Consider the following 17,267-nt stretch of genomic DNA (forward strand, 5'->3'; position numbering starts at 1 on the left):
TTATTTCAAGAATGTAATTTCAGGGGGCGCCTGGGTGGCTCAGTCGTTGGGCGTCTGTCTTCGGCTCAGGTCACGATCCCTGGGTCCTGGGATCGAGCCCCGCATCAGGCTCCCTGCTCGGCGGGAAGCCTCCTTCTCCCTCTCCCACTCCCTCTGCTTGTGTTCTCTCTCTTGCTGTGTCTCTCTCTGTCAAATAAATAAAATCTTTTTTAAAAAAATGTAATTTCAGGGGCTTCTGGATGGCGCAGTCAGTTAAGCATCCGACTCTTGGTTTTGGCTCAGGTCGTAATCTCAGCGTCGTGAGATTAAGCCCCACATCTGGCTCCACATTCAGCATGGAGTCTGCTTGAGATTCTCTCTCCCTCTCCCTGTGCTCCCCCGGTCATGCCCTCTCTCTCTCTCTCCCTCTCTCAAATAAATAAACAAATAAATAAATAAATGTTTTAAAAAAAATAGAATGTAATTTCAGTGGGATCATATGGCATATGACTTTTTAGAATCGGATTTTCTCACTCAACATAATTCTCTGAAGATTTATCAGGTTGTTGGATGTATTCATAGTTTGTTTCTTTTCATTGCTGAGCACTACTCCGTAACATGGACCTACCATGGTTCGTAGACCCACCTGCCCATTGAAGGGCAGCTGGATTGTTTCCAGCTTCAAGCTATTACAAATACAGCTGTTCTAAACATTCATGCACAGGTTTTTGTATGAATGTCTGTCTTCATTTCTCTGGGATAAATACCCAGGAGTGCGATCGCTGGGTTGTATGGTAATTGTGTGATTTGTTTTTAAAGAAAGTGCTAAACTGTTTAGAGAGTGGCTGTACCATTTGACATTCCCACCAGCAAAGTAGGAATGATCCCGTCTCTCCACATCCTCGCAGTTTGGTATTATTGCCCTTTTTTATTTTGGCCGTTCTGTTAGATGTGGAAGTGACATCTCATGGTTTTAATTTTCATTTCCCTAAATGGCTAATGGTGTTGACCATATTTTCATGTGCTTACTCGCCATCTGCACAGTTCTCTTCAGTGAAATGTCCCCTTGTGTCTTTGCCTGTGTTCCAATTAAGTTGTTTGCTTTTTGGCCGTTGATGTTGAGTGATAACGAATCTTTTGTCAGACATGCGGTCTGCCAGTATTTTCTCCCATTCGGTAGCTTTTCTTTTTATCCTCTTGACGGGGTCTTTCACAGAGCAAAAGCTTTTAATTTTGAGGAAATCTAACGGAGCAGTTATTCTTTTTATGGAGATTATGCTTTGAGTATCAAGTATCAGAACTCCTTGCCTCGCCCTAAATCCATGAATATTTCCTATTTTTTTCTAGAAATTTTAGTTTTATGTTTTATACTGACACCTGTGATTTATTTTGCATTCGTTTTTGTATGAGGTGTGGGACTTACATCAAGGTTTTTGAGTTTTGTTTGTGTGTGGTTTTTTGTTGGTTTTGGTTTGTTTGTTTTGCCAGTGGATGTTTAGTATCCCAGCTTCATTTGTTGGAAAGGCTATCTCTCCTTCATTGAATTACTTTTGCACATTTGTCAAAGGTGAGTTGGGCATATTTGAGTGGGTCTATTTCTGGGTCCTCCGCTCTGCTCCATTGATCTATGTGTCTGTCTCTCCACCATTAATCATACCGTCTTGAATAGTGCAGCTATAAAGTAAATCTTGACGTTAGGTAGACTTACTCTTTCCATTTTATTCTTCTTTTTAAAAACGATGTTAGCCATGTTTTTTGGCTTTCCATATAAATTTTGTGGGTTTTTTTCAATTAAACTCTACCCTCGATGTGGGGCTCGAACTCACGACCCTGAGATCAAGAGTTGCATGCTCTGTTGACTGAGCCAGCCAGGTGCCCCTCCATATAAATTTTGGAGTAAATTTACTATATCAACAACAACAACAAAATCTTGCTAAGATTTTGATAGGAATTGTGTTAAACTTCTATGTCAATTTGGTGAGAATTGACCTCTTTACTTTATTAAATCTTTCAGTTTATGAATTGTATGTCTCTTCATGTACTTAGATTGTCTTTGATTTTTTTTTGAGATTTATTATTTATTTTAGAGAGAGAGGGAGAGCAGGGAGAGGGGCAGAGGATGAGAGAATCCTAAAGCAGACTCCCTGCTGAGCGCGGAACCCAATGCAGGGCTCCATCTCACAACCCTGAGATCACGACCTGAGCAGAAATCAAGAGTGAGGGGCTTAACCGACTGAGCCACCCAGACATCCCGATCGTCTTTGATTTCTTTCATCAGTACTGTGGAGTTTGCAGCATACAAGTCCTGTTTTGTTAGATTTGTATATTTGTATTTCTTTTTTTTGAGCAATTGTAATTATAATATTTTTATTTTTTGGTCCATGTGTTCATTGCTAGCTCAAGGAAATACAATTGATTTTTGTATGTTTATCTTGTATTCTACAACCTTGCTGAACTCATTTATTCTAGGAATTTTTTGTAGATTTATTGGGATTTTCTACTTAGATAATCAGGTCATCTGCAAATAAGGACAGTTATATTACTTCCTTTTTCAATCTGGCCCTGAAGATTTCTTTCAGGGAGAGTTTTTTTAATTATGAATTCAATTTTTTAATAGCTATACAGCTATTCAAATTATCTATTTAATATTAGGTGCATTGGGGTACTTTTTTTTTCCCCAGGGAATTGGTTCATTTCATCTGCGTTGACAGATTTATGTGGGTAGAGTTGTTCATCATAATCCTACTTATTATCCTTCTGATGTCTACAGTCTGTAATGATAGCCTGTTTCATTCCTGATTTTGCTAATATGTGTCTTCTTTTTTTCCTCTGTCAGTCTTCCTAGAGGTTTGTCAATTTTATTCATCTTTTCAAAGAACCAACTCTGTGTTTCATTATTTTCTCTACTATTTTCCTGTTTCAACTTTCGTTGATTGCTGCTCTGATCTTTATTATTTGCTTACTTTGGGTTTATTTTGCTTTTCTTTTTCCAGGTTGAGTAGGAGCTTAGATTATTGAGACTTTTTCTCTTATATACGCATTTGATACTGTATCTCTCCTTCTCCGCGCTGCTCTGGCTGTTGTACCACAAATTTTGATGTGTTATTTTCATTTTTCATTCAGTTCAGTGTTATTTTGTATTTCCCTTGGAACTTCTCTTTTTTGACTTATGGATTATTTAATGGTGTGCTGTTTGGTTTCCAAATGTTTGGAGATTTTCTTATTATCGGCTATTGATTTCTAGTTTGACTCCATTGTGGTCAGAGAATACCTTCTGTATTACTTGATTATTTTAAGTTTTCGAGTTTGGCTTTATGGCCCTAAGTATGATCTAACTTGATATCTTCCATGGACACTTGAAAACACTATTTTCTGCTGTTGTCACATGGAGCATTCTATAAGTGTCAATAAGATTCTCTTGGTTGATGGTGGTGTTGAGTTCTTCCATATCCTACAGATTTTCTCCCTATTCTATCAGTTTCAGATAGGGGTGTTGAAGTCTTCAACTATAATTAATGGATTTGTCTGTTTCTCCTTTCAAGTCTGTCAGTTTTGGAATCACATATAAGGCAGTTCTATCGTTTGGCACATACACATTTAGGACTACATTGTCTTCTTGGTGAATAAACCCTTTTATCATTAAATAATGCTCCTCTCTGCTTCTATTAATTTTCTTTGCTCTGAATTCCACTTTATCTGATATCAATATAGCCACTCCTGCTTTCCTTTGATTAATGTATGCATAATATTTTTCTTCAGCCTTTTACTTTCAACCTGCCTTTTTCATTATATTTGAAGTGATTCCCTTGTAAACAGCATATAGTCGGGCTTTTCATCCACTCTGCCAACCTGTCTTTTCATTGGTCTATTTAGACCATTTCTACTTTATTGATACTTTAGGGCTTAAGTCTGCCATCTTATTTTTTTTTAAGATTTTATTTATTTATTTGAGAGAGAGAGAGCACAAGATGGGGGAGGGTCAGAGGGAGAAGCAGACTCCCTACCTAGCAGGGAGCCCGATGTGGGGCTCAATCCTGGGACTCCAGGATCATTATCTGAGCTGAAGGCAGTCGCCCAACTGACTGAGCCACCCAGGCGCCCTGCCATCTTATTTTTTGTTTTCTGTTTGGTTTCTCTGCCTTTGGTTCTCTTTTCCTGCCTCACTATGGGCTACGTGAACATTTTTTTGAATTCCATTTTTATTTGTCTGTAATGTTTCTGACAGCTTTTGTATAGCTTCATTTAACTTTTCTGGTGGTTGCTTGCAGTATTACATTATATATATATATAACGACACAGTCTACTCGTACCATCATTTTGCCAGTTCAAGTGAAATAAAGAAACCTTACCTCCCTTTATGCCCATTTACCCTCCCCCACTTATGACATAATCATCTTTAAATATTTCCTCTACATCCATTTAGAACTATATGAGACACTGTTATAATTTTTGCATCAACCATCAAATATGATCAGGAAACTCGAGAGGAGAAAGAAGGCCTATTATGCTTACCCATATTGTTGTTTCCTGTGTTCTTTCTTTCTCCTGAGGGTCCAAGCTTACTTTTTTATCCTTTCCTTTCAATTTAGAGAATTTTCTTCTGCCATTATTTTAGGGAAGTCTCCTGGTGATACATTCTCTTCGTTTTCCTTCATCTGAGAATGTCTGATTTCATTACCGAAAGATAATTTCACTGGTTATTATTTGCTTGATATTTTCCTTTAAATCAACTTACCACCTGTTAAATGCACTTAGAAAGGAAACGCCATAGTATACTGTCACAAGTAGAAAGCCTGCATCACATGCCATGAATAGAGGGGACATATCAAAATACACAGGTGCCTATTTAAAAGCACTTTATTGTGTGTTCGATTTCATCTTGTACACAATTCCAGTGACAGACATGGGGCTGTGCACTGACCTCAGGGAACTCTGGTGCCCCTCCCATCTCTTTGGTGCCCCCATACCTTTTCCAGGTATGCTGCAGCAGAGGGAGGCCCATTGCTCACAGGTCAGCCCAGCATATTCCACAAGGGAGGCCCCAGCTAGGGATGAACCACTGTTGACGGTGGATCAAGCCAGAGAACTCACTGCCGTTGTCCCCCTGAAAGTAACAGTATTCCCACCATCTCCTGATTTTGAGACGTGGCTTTTTTCACCTTTTAGCATTTCACAATTTGAAGTAGGTGTTTGAAAACAGATGTGTGCATTTAATGCAGTGGGGTTTTTTTTTTCCTTCCTAAAAGCTGCCATTAATTGTATGACATTTTAGAATCTAGACAAAGAGAGATTGGTTTGAATTATAGGAAATTGCTGTTTGTTTGAGGGGTTAAAAAATGGTCAAATCTCGGCACTTTCCTTTGGTTCCACCTAATGGTATGGTGTGACGTTATCTCTTTTAGCTCTCCTAGCAACCTCACCAAGCAGATATTTTTAATCCACTTTGGAAGAGGACGCCCAGACCCAGAAAAGCCAAGTAGCTTTCCTGAGGTCACAGAGCTAGTGAATGAGGAGGCAGGGCCGGGCCCCAGCCCCACCGCGCCCCACTGTTCTTGTTTTTACCGCTGTGTAGAACCCCTGCCTAACTCGCCTGAAAAGGACCTTGGGGGTCAATCCCAGCATTCCTTTCTGAAGAAAAGAAAATGTTTTGGTATCTTCTTAGGAGAGAAGTGAGAGTCCGAGGAAGAGAGGAGAGATGTCATCCCCAAATTCACAGGCGCCCATCTCAGGAGTCGCCTGCCAACCGTGGCATTAAGAACTTCACTTCATTCCCCTTTCGTTCTACGTAGCCACACGGCTCTGAGTCCTGAGGACCCAAGTTCGCCCCATGTGCACACCCGGCATTTTCCATGAGAGACCTGAGTGGCCGGTACCTAGCAGCATACCAGTAACCGCTAACCAGGTGCTGTGTACTCAGCTCGGCCAGACGCCCACCCATGCCCAGCCCATGCCTCCTCCTCCTCCACAGGCTTGCCCTGGCCTCCCAGATTGGCCTACTGCCCCTGAGGGTCAAGCCCTGTGGCACCTTTACCTACAAGCCCTTCTCTTATTTTTTTTAAAGATTGATTGATTGATTTTGAGAGAGTGAGAATGAGAGAGAGAGGGAGTACATGAGAGAGGGGAGGGTTAGAGGGAGAAGCAGGCCCCTCGCCGAGCAGGGAGCCCGATGCGGGATTCGATCCCGGGACTCCAGGATCATGACCTGAGCCGAAGGCAGTCGCTTAACCGACTGAGCCACCCAGGCGCCCCAGCCCTTCTCTTAAATGTACAACTCAGAGAAGAATATAGGCATCTTCCCAGCACAACTACCCCACCTCCCCATGCCTCCAAAATAGGGTGAGCCTCAAGTTTGGTTAATTCCATTCTGCTGCCTTCAGGTTTGAGGCCAGAGTTAACCAAACCCAAAAGATAACCCAGTTCCTTGCCCCAAACTCACCATCTAACCCAGTGGGTCTCACCCCACTGGAGCTATTAACTGATACTAATTACATCACCCCTTCTTGCTCAGAGGAGCCTTCCTGGAGTCCTGATTTGTTTGGGTGCTGGGGAACTAGAGTGAATGATACCAGCAATCCCTCTAGCTGGAGGAAATGCACGGGAAAGGGCGCAGAGCAGACACCTCAACAAACCCAGATGAATTCAAGGATACAGTGGGGAGTTTTCTCTTGGGGCTCTGGTGTCTGAAAGAGAGGTGGCCAAGAAAGCCTTGAGAAAGGCAGCATTTGGGGTCCTGACCTTGGGAGCATCACCATCAACCTTCACATAGCGTCCGGCACTTAGTAGATACCCAATAAATATTTGAAGAAAGAATTAATGTGTGAATGGCTACATCACTTAGCACATGGCGTAATATTCACATTCATGAGAACTTTAGGGGATAAATGAATAAAACCCGGGGAACTGTCAGTGTCCACTTTGACCCCTGACTCTTCCTCTTTCCCTTTCTCCTGAACTTCTCTAATACTTTCATCATAATTTTCCTGTTTCCTCATGGGGCAGATTTTTTTTTCCGATAATAGACTTCATTTTTTAGAATGGCTTTAGCTTTACAGAAAAATTGAGAAGGTAGCACAGAGTTCCCCATACAACCCCTCACTCACATTTCCCTATTATTAACATCTTACCTGGTATGGTACATTTGTTTTAATCAATGAGCCAACACTGATACATTATTATTAGCTAAATTCCATACTTTATTCCTATTTCCTTAGTTTTTGTCTAATGTCTTCTGCTCCAGGATCCCATCCAGGACACCACAATACTCCTCTTGGCTGAGACCACTTCTCAGACTCGTTTTTTGGTGACCTTGACAAATTTTGAGGAGTTATCAGTCAGATATACTATAAAGGGTGCCCTCTAGTGGAATAGGGGGTGTTTTTCTCGTGGTTAAACTGGGGTTGTGGATTTAGAGCAGAAGACTACAGAGGTCAAGTGCCTCTCCCACCACATCAAGGGCACACACTCTCAACATGAGTATTCACTGCTGGCGTTGACCTTGATCACCTGGCTGAGGGTGGTGCCTATCAAGCTTCTCATGGGCAGAATTACTCTTTTCCCCTTTTCCCGACTGTTCTCCTTGGAATCGAGTCACTGTGTGCAGCCCTCCCCTAGGAGTGGACAGTGATGCTCCTCCCAAGTAACTTATAAGCATTTGAGGATTATCCCTTTGGACCAGACGTGGCCAGCCCTTACCTTTACTTTCTCGGATGACACAGCACACACTGAAGTTAGACCACCACCAATCAATCAATCAATCAATCAGCTGCCAAAGAAGAGCACCAACTGCTCAGGCCTCTGTCACAGGCCACCGAGTCCAGGACGTGGATCTTCCTTCATTCCTTCACCCGAGGTGGTTAGACGCTTGCTTGTTTTTCCGTGGTTTCCATGGGTCGGAAACTGGACATAGTATCTCGCTGCGCTCTCTGCTTAGGGTCTCATAGAGACCCAAAAACAAGGTGTCCGCAGGGCTGTGTTCCTTTCTGGAACCTCCAGGGAAGAACCCACCTGTAAGCTCATTCCGGTTTGGGTAGAATTGAGTTCCTGGTGGTTGTAGGACAAAGGCCCCATTTCCTCGCTGGCTGCCCGCTGGGGGTCCATTTTCCTCCCAGAGTTGTTGCCCTGCACTCCCCCGCTCAGGCTTGCCATGTGGTCCCCCTCATCTGGAAGCCGGTGACAGCACATCAGGTCCTTCAGGCTTCAAATCCCTGTGACTTCCTCTTCTCCCCAGTCCCTTCTGGATTCCTCTTCCGCCTCTAATTTTAAAAGTCTTTTTTTTTTAAGATTTTATTTATTTGTTTATTTGACAGAGAGACACAGCGAGAGAGGGAACACAAGCAGGGGGAGCGGGAGAGGGAGAAGCAGGCTTCCCGCCGAGCAGGGAGCCCGATGCGGGGCTCAATTCCAGGACCCTGGGATCATGACCTGAGCCGAAGGCAGACGCTTAATGATTGAGCCACCCAGCTGCCCCTTCCTCTTTTGCCTCTAATTTTAAGGGCTCGTGTGATTACATTGGGCCTGCCCTGATAATCCAGGATAATATACTTACCATAAGGTCAATTTAAACCTCAGTTAGTAACTTTAATCACTCTTGCACAGCCCATTTTGCCCTGTAATGTAACATATTTACAGGCATGGTATCTCACGATATTCTCAGTCCCAGGGATTTGGGGGATACAGTCTTCCAGGGGACCATAATTGTGCCCAGCACACGGCGCTTCTCAAACCTTAGAGTGCATGGGAATCATCCCCAGAACTCGGTATTGTGGCTTCTGAGTCAATGGGCCTGGGGTGAGCGTCTGCATTTCTGACAGGCTCCCAGGCCTCACTGTTGCTGGCAGTCTATGGGACACATCTCACGTGGCAGGCTTTAGACCAGGGGAAACAAACATAATAGCCTCCAGCTCAGGTCAAACTTAAGAGAGAATATCCCTACATACCTGTGGCTCTCAAACCTAAGAGAGCACCAGAATCACCAGAAAACTTTTAAAATATAGATTGCTGGGCCCCACCCCCAGTGCTTCTGAGTCAGAAGGTCTGGAATGGCACCTGAGAATCTGCATTTCCAACACACCCAGGTGATGCTGATGCTGCTGGTCTAGGGACCACACTTTGAGAACCACCGCAGGAAGCCCTGAGGCAGGCGATCACTTTGTGAGTGTTGAGAGGAGCGTTGAACACCTTTTGGTCATAAGGCATCATCTTTTTTTTTAAGATTTTATTTATTTGACAGAGAGAGACACAGCGAGAGTGGGAACACAAGCAGGGGGAGTGGGAGAGGGAGAAGCAGGCTTCCCGCCGAGCAGGGAGCCCGATGCGGGGCTCGATCCCAGCAGCCCGGGATCATGACCCGAGCCTAAGGCAGACGCATAACGACTGAGCCACCCAGGTGCCCCATAAGGCATCATCTTTGAAAGCAGAATTCCTTTATCCAATATTGATTTCATCCCTATAGGCACCTCAGTGGATCACGTCCAAGGCAACATGGTGCCTTTAATCAAACGGTCGATTCCCTTTTCATGTGTTGAGCTGTATCCTTCTGCTTCAGGAGCGCGATGAAATAGATTCAAGAATATCTCAAACCACGGACGTCATCAGTTGTCCCAAACCCATCTTTTAAAAATCAAAAATAATATTTATTGCACATATTACAAAAACAACACTTAGTTGTTTGTTGTAGAAAATGCAGGTAAAAAGGGAAAACATCGTAAGCCCACCCAAAGGTGGCAACTCTACTCTTCCAGACATTTTCTATACATATCTGTCAATCCACGTATATATACGTAAAGGGTTTTATTTCCAAAAATACATGGTACACACTGTGTTGTAACCTACTTTTCTTAATATATTGTAAATGTCTTTCTACCTCATCCCCATTTTCAGCCCCTAGTTTCAACCCCCTTCACCCAATAAAAAGTATCAAATGCTGTGATTCATGGCTTCCCTCCCACGCACCTGCAGATGAAGGGAGATTATCGACCAGCAGTGGGTCCCAAGGGGGAGAGGCGAAAACATGAAGGACACAGGGCAATCAGAAACAGGCTCTTTTGTCCCTGTGTGATCAGAGGCAGCTGTAGCTCTGTCCCCCCCCTTTTTTTTTTTTGGAGAAAGTGATTCAGCTGAGCATTCCTGGATCCGGATATGCTTCAGCACCAAAATCATACTCCTAAGAAGCTGAATCAGGAACATTTGTGTCTGGGTAATGGCAAGCAGTCACGGGATCACAAGGGCTTCCTGCTACTATTTTCGGGATAATTCACTGCTTCCAGAATTATGGAGTATTGATAAAGGTGTGTTTGGGGTAAAAACTTATTTTCCCCTCTGTGAGCTGTGACACTTGCTCTCCAATGGGTGGTAAATGATTGGGGCAAGAGAGAAGGATTTAATTACAAATTAAGCTTTCACCAGTGAACAGACCAGAAACAGACGACAAGCACAGCAAGCACATCCAGGGCCTGCTGAGCAAACAGTGCATGAGGTCTGGGGGGGTGGGGGGGTTCTCTTGGAACCCGCCAGAAGTGTGTGGGCCCCGCTCGCCTGGGGGCAGGCATTCCTGCTCACAGCTTGGATGAGGCCACGCAGGGCCCAGCAGTGTGAACCGTTCTTTCTTTTCTGCAGAACGAGGTCATCAGCCAGCAGCTGTGCGTCATCTTCACCCACTGCTATGGGCCCTACCCCATCCCCAAGCTCACGGAGATCAAGCGCAAACAGACCTCGCGCCTGGGTGAGTGGTGCTGTGGTTTGAGGACGCAGAGGTAGCAAACGCCCTCAAAGAAGCTAGGCGGTGTTGGAGGGCACATGAGATGGATACAGGAGTCAGGCAGGTGGAGATCATGGTATCACTTACCACGTAATAACTGGAGACTATATCTTGGAAATGTGGACAAGGAGACTGGCCAGTACCTCGTCTCTCTAACTAAGGGACTTTCTCCCCCGGAAACAGACGGACAGCCCCAGGGCCCATGCACTTCCTGCAGGCAGGTAGATTCCCCATTCCGAAGGAAGGCTGAGCTGTGCAGGCAGTTCTCCCCCTCCCCTCTAAGAAGTCCCTCTTCCTCCCTGAGGAGGAACAAGCAGGGGACAGTGACAAGCCAGCAGTGCTCCTCTAACAGGGTCCCTCTGCAGGGACCCAGGAGAAGAAACAAGTGACCTCCTCCCCCACACACACAGACACACACACGGGGAACATACCTGAGCTGAGCATACTGGACACTCTGAAATCCCATCCGAGTAGCAGTAATCCATTTTGCTTCTGCTTGGACAGGCATGGGGCTGGCGCCAGCCTAGCACTTCACCTGCCCCACCTTAGGTATCCCTGAGGCCACCCCAGGAGACCCTGCGCCCCCTCCCCCCCCCCGCCCCTCATCTTGGCTGAAGAAAGGGAAGGTTGGCGCTGACGATCACTTCAGGTGGGGCTAGAGCTTCCCAGCTCCTCCCAAAGCCATAATTCCTTCCCGCTACAGTCCCAGCTTCTGGAATTTTCCAGGAGAAACCTTTCTATCAGGCATTGATTTCATTCAGAGGATCCTGGAGCTGTTGCTGTAAGCTGGCTGATCAGTCTGAGAAAAAAAGCAAAGAAATTCTGGGCTGCCTTGAAGCCTGAAACATGAGCCTTCTGTTGCAAGGGGCTTTCTCCTTGCTGCCTGGGGAATGATAAAATATTCAAGATAAGGAATGCCTTTTCTAATAAAGTTGGGGACTTTCCTACTCCCTATGAACTTTTCCTGTAAAGACATTTGAGAAATGGGAGCATCTGAAAGTGCTATTCTTTAGCAGAACCATTATGTTTGGAACAGGTGAGCTGGTTAAAATTAGTGAAAAGTCTGAATTCCTGGAACTGTTTTAAAATAGTTTTGTTCCTGTCATGAAGAACTTGCTGATTGAAATGATGCAACTTTTTGACTTAGTAATCAAGTCAAATCTTGTCTGTTTTCCTCTATGCCCATTGATGTGGGCAAACTATGATGTACCAAAACCACAAATATTTCTACCTTGTAGAAAGCAGGTGTTGATTAAAGTGTTATCAGGGCCCCACATTACAAAGACCAATCATATTAACAGACTTCAGAGATTGAAGTTTAGTTACATTCCCAGGCTGTAGCAATCATGTCTGACGTCTCAGTGCCTTCACAAGACACCCTCGTTCGAGCAAACATTTGCCAGGGCCAATTCAATGACACAGCATAAAATCTGCTTTCCTGTAGTTATAGGCGAGGAGGGAACATTTTTTCTTCCTGCATTTGCTGAGTGTTCTTTCACCCCCAATTAAAAGGGCCTGATTTTCAGGCCAACCACTAGAATTCCAGGGGTTAGCACCGAGACAAGACCGGCCTAAGAGGCTCAAAGCTGACAGTATGGGAGAAGAGGGGCAGAATCTAATTATGAATAAGTAGAATATGGAACACGTAGGGTTTGCCTCTTCGATAGAGCATTTCCAGCTAGGATAACTAGAAGTTGCCAAACAGTGGTTCTTTAGGGACCTGCTTTAAAGGAAAGATAAGAGTGCTCAGTGACAAGGGTCACAAACTGGAATCTCTAAAGAGCCAGGAGGCCATATCAGTGAAAGAAATGGGTTCCGTGTAAGACAGTAGGGAATGGTGGGGACTGTGGCACACTGATGCCTGATTTTTTTGTGACGTGTTGTCCTCTTCCCCTCCCAGTGAACTCTGGGAGAGAATGGTTAAAAGAGCCACAGGTAGGAGACATCAGCAATTTGGGAAACAGGAGTAGGTCTGGTTGGTGGCGGACAGTGGGAGTGAGAGGGGGTGGTCGCTGAGAAGAGGGAGAACATCATTCCAAACTTTTAGTCTTTAAAGCAAGTGGAGAAGTGAATTTTAGTCAACTCAGAGGACTTCTGGGGCCTCTCTTCTCTTCATCTCGGTTGTTTAGAAGTATGTGAGTTTTTTCAATAAAATATTTTAATGATAGTGGGATTACAAGTGATTTTGACTGTTTTATGCTTTTTTGATATGTTCTAAGTTAAAACTTTTCTTAAAAGGAAGTGAGGTAGCTCTACATAGTGACAGAAATATGAACGGAGGGCCACCTTATGGGGCCGCATAGGGACTGCGGGGCCACCCCACCTTTGAGGGCTGGAAGAGGAGAGTCTGCCAGGAAGGCAAATTCGGGTCCAAGTAACACCAAGGTCTGGGCAAAATGGGGCCAGAGCAGGGATCCAAGATACAACCGTCAGGGTGGGCCCAACAGCTGGGATCATGGCCCCCAGGAATCCAGGGGGTTGGTCCCCACCCCCAATGGTTAGGACAGCCTAAACCCAGCCGAAGGAAGCAGCTAGAGTTTCATTTCAGGACAGCCCTTTAAGCCCTGGGCGAGGCCCAGCAACAAGCAGGTCCCCAGGCTAAGATGGGGTCTGATGTCCCCCACAAGGTTTTAAGAACAAGACTGTGAAACAAGAGTCAAGGCATTCTTACACTCATTCAAAAAAATATTAATGAAGCATCTACTACGATGGTCATGTTTATCGAGGAGTGCTGTGTGTCAGCCATGTCGCTGAGTGCTTTGCAAAAATTCATTTAATGCTCACTGAAACTCATGTAGATGTACAATGGGTATTACCCATTAAACAGAAGGGGAGAGAGAGGCTCAGAGACGTTAAACAACTTGCCCAAGGTCACACAGCTGAGAGTTCTGGCTTCAGAGCCCACCCCAGGGGCCGTACAGGTGCCGTGAGAGCGCCGGTCGGGGATGCTTGGTCAGTCTGAGGAGGGTGGGGGAATCGGGCAAGGCTTATTGATGGAAGGTGTCTGCACTGAAGCTTGAAGACCACATGGGTGAGCCAGGTTTGGAAGGGGTTGGAAGAGTGTTCTGAGTAGAAGGAACAGCAGGTGAAGGGCCAGAGCTGAGAGCGTGTAGCACTGGTGTGGCTCAGCACACATGCTGGTTGACAGGGGGATGTGAGTGGGGGGAGGCCAGAGAACGCAGCGGGAGCCCAATCACCAGGAGCCTTGTTAAGAAGTTTGGACTCTATCCTGGGAGCACTGGGGAGCTATGGAAAGGTTGATAGCAGAGGAGGGGTGTGATCAGATCTGCCTTTAGGAAAGATGACTGTGGTGAGGCGGACCGTCGGATTGAGGGGCCAAGAGTGGAGGCAGAGACCAACAGAGGCTCCTGCAGGTCCCCAGACAAGAGACCACGTGGTGGCCCTAGGGAGGGCTGCGGCACTAGGGATGGAGAGAAAAGGGGGAATTGAGAAACTCTTCGGAGGAAGAGAAGACAGTGTTTGTGATAGACTGGGTCTGGGTAAACGCGGGAGAGGAAGGGGTCCTGTTGCCTTTGAATCCCTGGCTTGGGCAGCGGTTAGATGGTGGTGCCATTCGTGGGACCAGAAGCACTGGGCAAGGCACGTTTTACAGAAAGAATCTTCTTCACCTGAGCTGAGAACGCAGTGCATCCTTCAGACTGGGGAGCTTGGGTCCAGATGCCCCCAGAGAGGTCATCTTCCATTTAGAGTCTTCTAAAGACCCTCCCTGGGGCAGCACAGCCCAGGTGGGCTCAGGGCAGACCTAAGAGGAAGCCCCACCAGAGGTTAGACCCACCTTGCCCTCAAACCTGTGTCCAGACTGACTTAGGACCTGAGCGGGGCCGAAGCCAGTCGGGGCAGGGATGTTAGTGGATTTTCCCAAGCAGCAGAAGCCCTGAGCTGAGGACAGACTGGCACCTTCAGGAGCTCCAGGTCTCCGTGGCTAAAGTGATAGGCAAATCGGGGTGGGGGTGGGTAGGGGGGAGGCGGGAAGGATCCTAGTGCTGAACAAGGCCAGCGCTCCAATCCGAATGCCTGAGTTCAAATCCTGGCTCCTCCACCTGCCGCTGGCTTGAACGTCTGTGTGCCTGCTTCCCCAGCTGCACAACGGACAGTGGTCCCTGTCTCCCGGGACCCAGCGCATTTGCACATGTGCGTGCCAGCTTGCACAGTGCCTGGTGCGTCCTAAGGGCTCAGTAAGTACCAGCTCTACCTTCTTTGTTATTGTTGGAGACGAGAGCAGGGAACTGGTTCACGTGCCTCTGACTCTGGGAGAGAAGCGCTTGGATTTCAAATCACCTGGAAAACCCCTTATCCATCAGGCAGGGAGGGCCCTGAGCCCAAGAAGGAGGAGTTAAGGTGGGGGGGTGGCATTCTTCAGAGGCAAGGTGGGCATACCTTTCACATCCAAAAGTCATCTGCATCAGGCTGGGGATGGGTCTCCTCTGAGGAGATGCTACTTTTAATCACAACTAAGCTATGAAGATTTCCAATGCAAAACTGAATTTCCGTGATTTGAGTGCTCCTTTGATTGGTTCTGTCCCCTGTTGGCTCACTGTCTCGCCAATGAGTATCTTATCCCCATGGCTTCCCTGTTAGCTCTCCTTGGCGCTTTCCAGAAGCGGAATGCAAACTTCACCCTTCTCTCCACTAAAGCTACCCTCTTTCCCCTTCCTATTCTAGATCCTCATTTCCTTAACAATAAAGAAATGTCTGATGTTACCTTTCTGGTAGAAGGAAGACCGTTTTACGCTCACAAAGTGCTGTTATTCACGGCCTCTCCCAGGTATGTACTGTAATAGTTCTCTGAAATTCAATTTTGGGGGTTACCTTCCCTAGACGGGAAGATTATCTTTTCAAAATCAAGAATTCAAGAGCAGAGGGCATTCGTGCACCCGTGCTCACACCAGCATTCTTCACAGCAGCTAAAAAGTAGAAGCCACCCAAATGTCCATCGGTAGATGAACAGATACACAAAATGTGGCATATACACATTTTATTTAGCCTTAAAAAGGAAGGCAGTTTTGACAAATGCAACAACATGTTGAGCTTTGGGGACATTATGCAAAGAAATAAGCCAGTCACAAAAAGATAAATAGTGTATGATCCCATTTATAGGCAGTACCTAGAGTAGTCAGCTTCACAGGGACAGAAAGCAGGATGCTGGTTGCCTGGGGCTGGGGGCAGGGGAGCGTGCGGAGTTGTTGTTTAATGGGTCCAGAGTAGGTTCTGGAGATTGGGTGCACAACAGTGTGCATACACTTAACATCTCTGTATGCTTAAAATGGTTAAGACGGTAATTTTTTCTATTACGTGTTTTTTACCACAGTTGTAAAGTACAGAGAAGCCTCTAGCTTAAACAGCAGTGCCTTTGTGTGACTCAGGCAAGGGCACCCATTCCTCTGGACACACAGAGTATGTACCAGGCACAGAGGTTTGGAGCAGAGTGTGGATTGGATTTTAGCTCCCCCGGCCCAGTGCCCTCACACAGTGTCCAGCCTGAAACGTCTCAGGCCTGTTCTCCAAATATCCCAGAACTCTGGCCTAAGCCACCCCAAATACACAGGTCTTGAACCCCTGACTTTTCCCTAACTGTGGAGCTGACAACAGCATAGCCCCCTCCCTGACAGCTTTGCAACTGCCCTTTGTCCTTTCGATTTGAGTTGAAATGAGTTGACCATTTAGAATAATGACCGCATTATCCAAAGACCTGAACTGGGATCAGTGAAGGTGCACAGAGGAGGAGAGGCTGGAGGCGAGGAGGCCGCTGGGTAAGCGGAGGGGCGAGGACACTGCGTACCCAGAAATGGAACCTCCTTCCGGGATGTTTGCTGATGAGCATGTGTGACCGGCACCCCCTGGGTTCCCCTGGCCTCCCACTGCCTGCCCCCAAAGCCAAAGACAAGCCCCAGATGTCTGCTTTGCCACCACGAGAAAAATACGCTGTGCCTTACGTGGTTCTCCGTTACGATGCATAGAAGAGCAGGAGAAATGTTGTCCCAGGAGTAATTTCTTAGTTTTGACAGCCGTGGCTGTGTAGGATGCTAACATCAGGGGAAGCTGGGCAGAGGGCATATAGGAGCTCTGTATTGCCTTTACACTTCTTCTGCAAATCTATCACTATTTCAAAATTAAAAGTTTAAGAAAAGAGACACAGCTTAGCTTATTCCTAAAGGTGCATCAGTGTCAGGCACCCCTGAAGTTAAAACTTTAAAGTTAAAAATAGTGGTTCAGGGGAGCCTGGCTGGCGCACGTCGGAAGAGCATGCAACTCTGATCTCAGGGGTGAGGAGTTCGAGCCCCGTGTTGGGCAGAGAGATTACTTAAATAAAAACCTTTAAAAAAAGTAATAAAGTTGTAACTTCAGATTCGAGTATGACATCACACTGGGGTGGCGGTCGCATTAGGACATCTGTGGCTATATCATTAATGTATTGCAAAATGGGGGGAATACAGGATTTTACGTGTCTCTCTCATCAGAGAGTGGAGTTTTTTGCAAACCACAGATGTGTCTGTGGGTCTTTTTATCTCCC

The 17,267-nt window shown here is 46.0% G+C and overlaps 1 protein-coding gene across 1 annotated transcript in view; it reads left to right on the plus strand.

Moving 5' to 3' along the window:
• ABTB3 (ankyrin repeat and BTB domain containing 3) overlaps window positions 1–17,267 on the plus strand; it is a 298,415-nt gene that overhangs the window by 263,233 nt on the left and 17,915 nt on the right. Inside the window, exons 12-13 of the mRNA XM_028088606.2 lie at window positions 10,594–10,699; window positions 15,419–15,521. Coding sequence (XP_027944407.1) covers window positions 10,594–10,699; window positions 15,419–15,521 — 209 coding nt within the window. The remainder of the gene's footprint in view (window positions 1–10,593; window positions 10,700–15,418; window positions 15,522–17,267) is intronic.

This window comes from Eumetopias jubatus, unplaced genomic scaffold (assembly GCF_037043125.1).
Source record: "Eumetopias jubatus isolate StellerSeaLion01/CBP00866 unplaced genomic scaffold, mEumJub1_p1.0 scaffold_8, whole genome shotgun sequence".
NCBI lineage: Eukaryota > Metazoa > Chordata > Mammalia > Carnivora > Otariidae > Eumetopias > Eumetopias jubatus.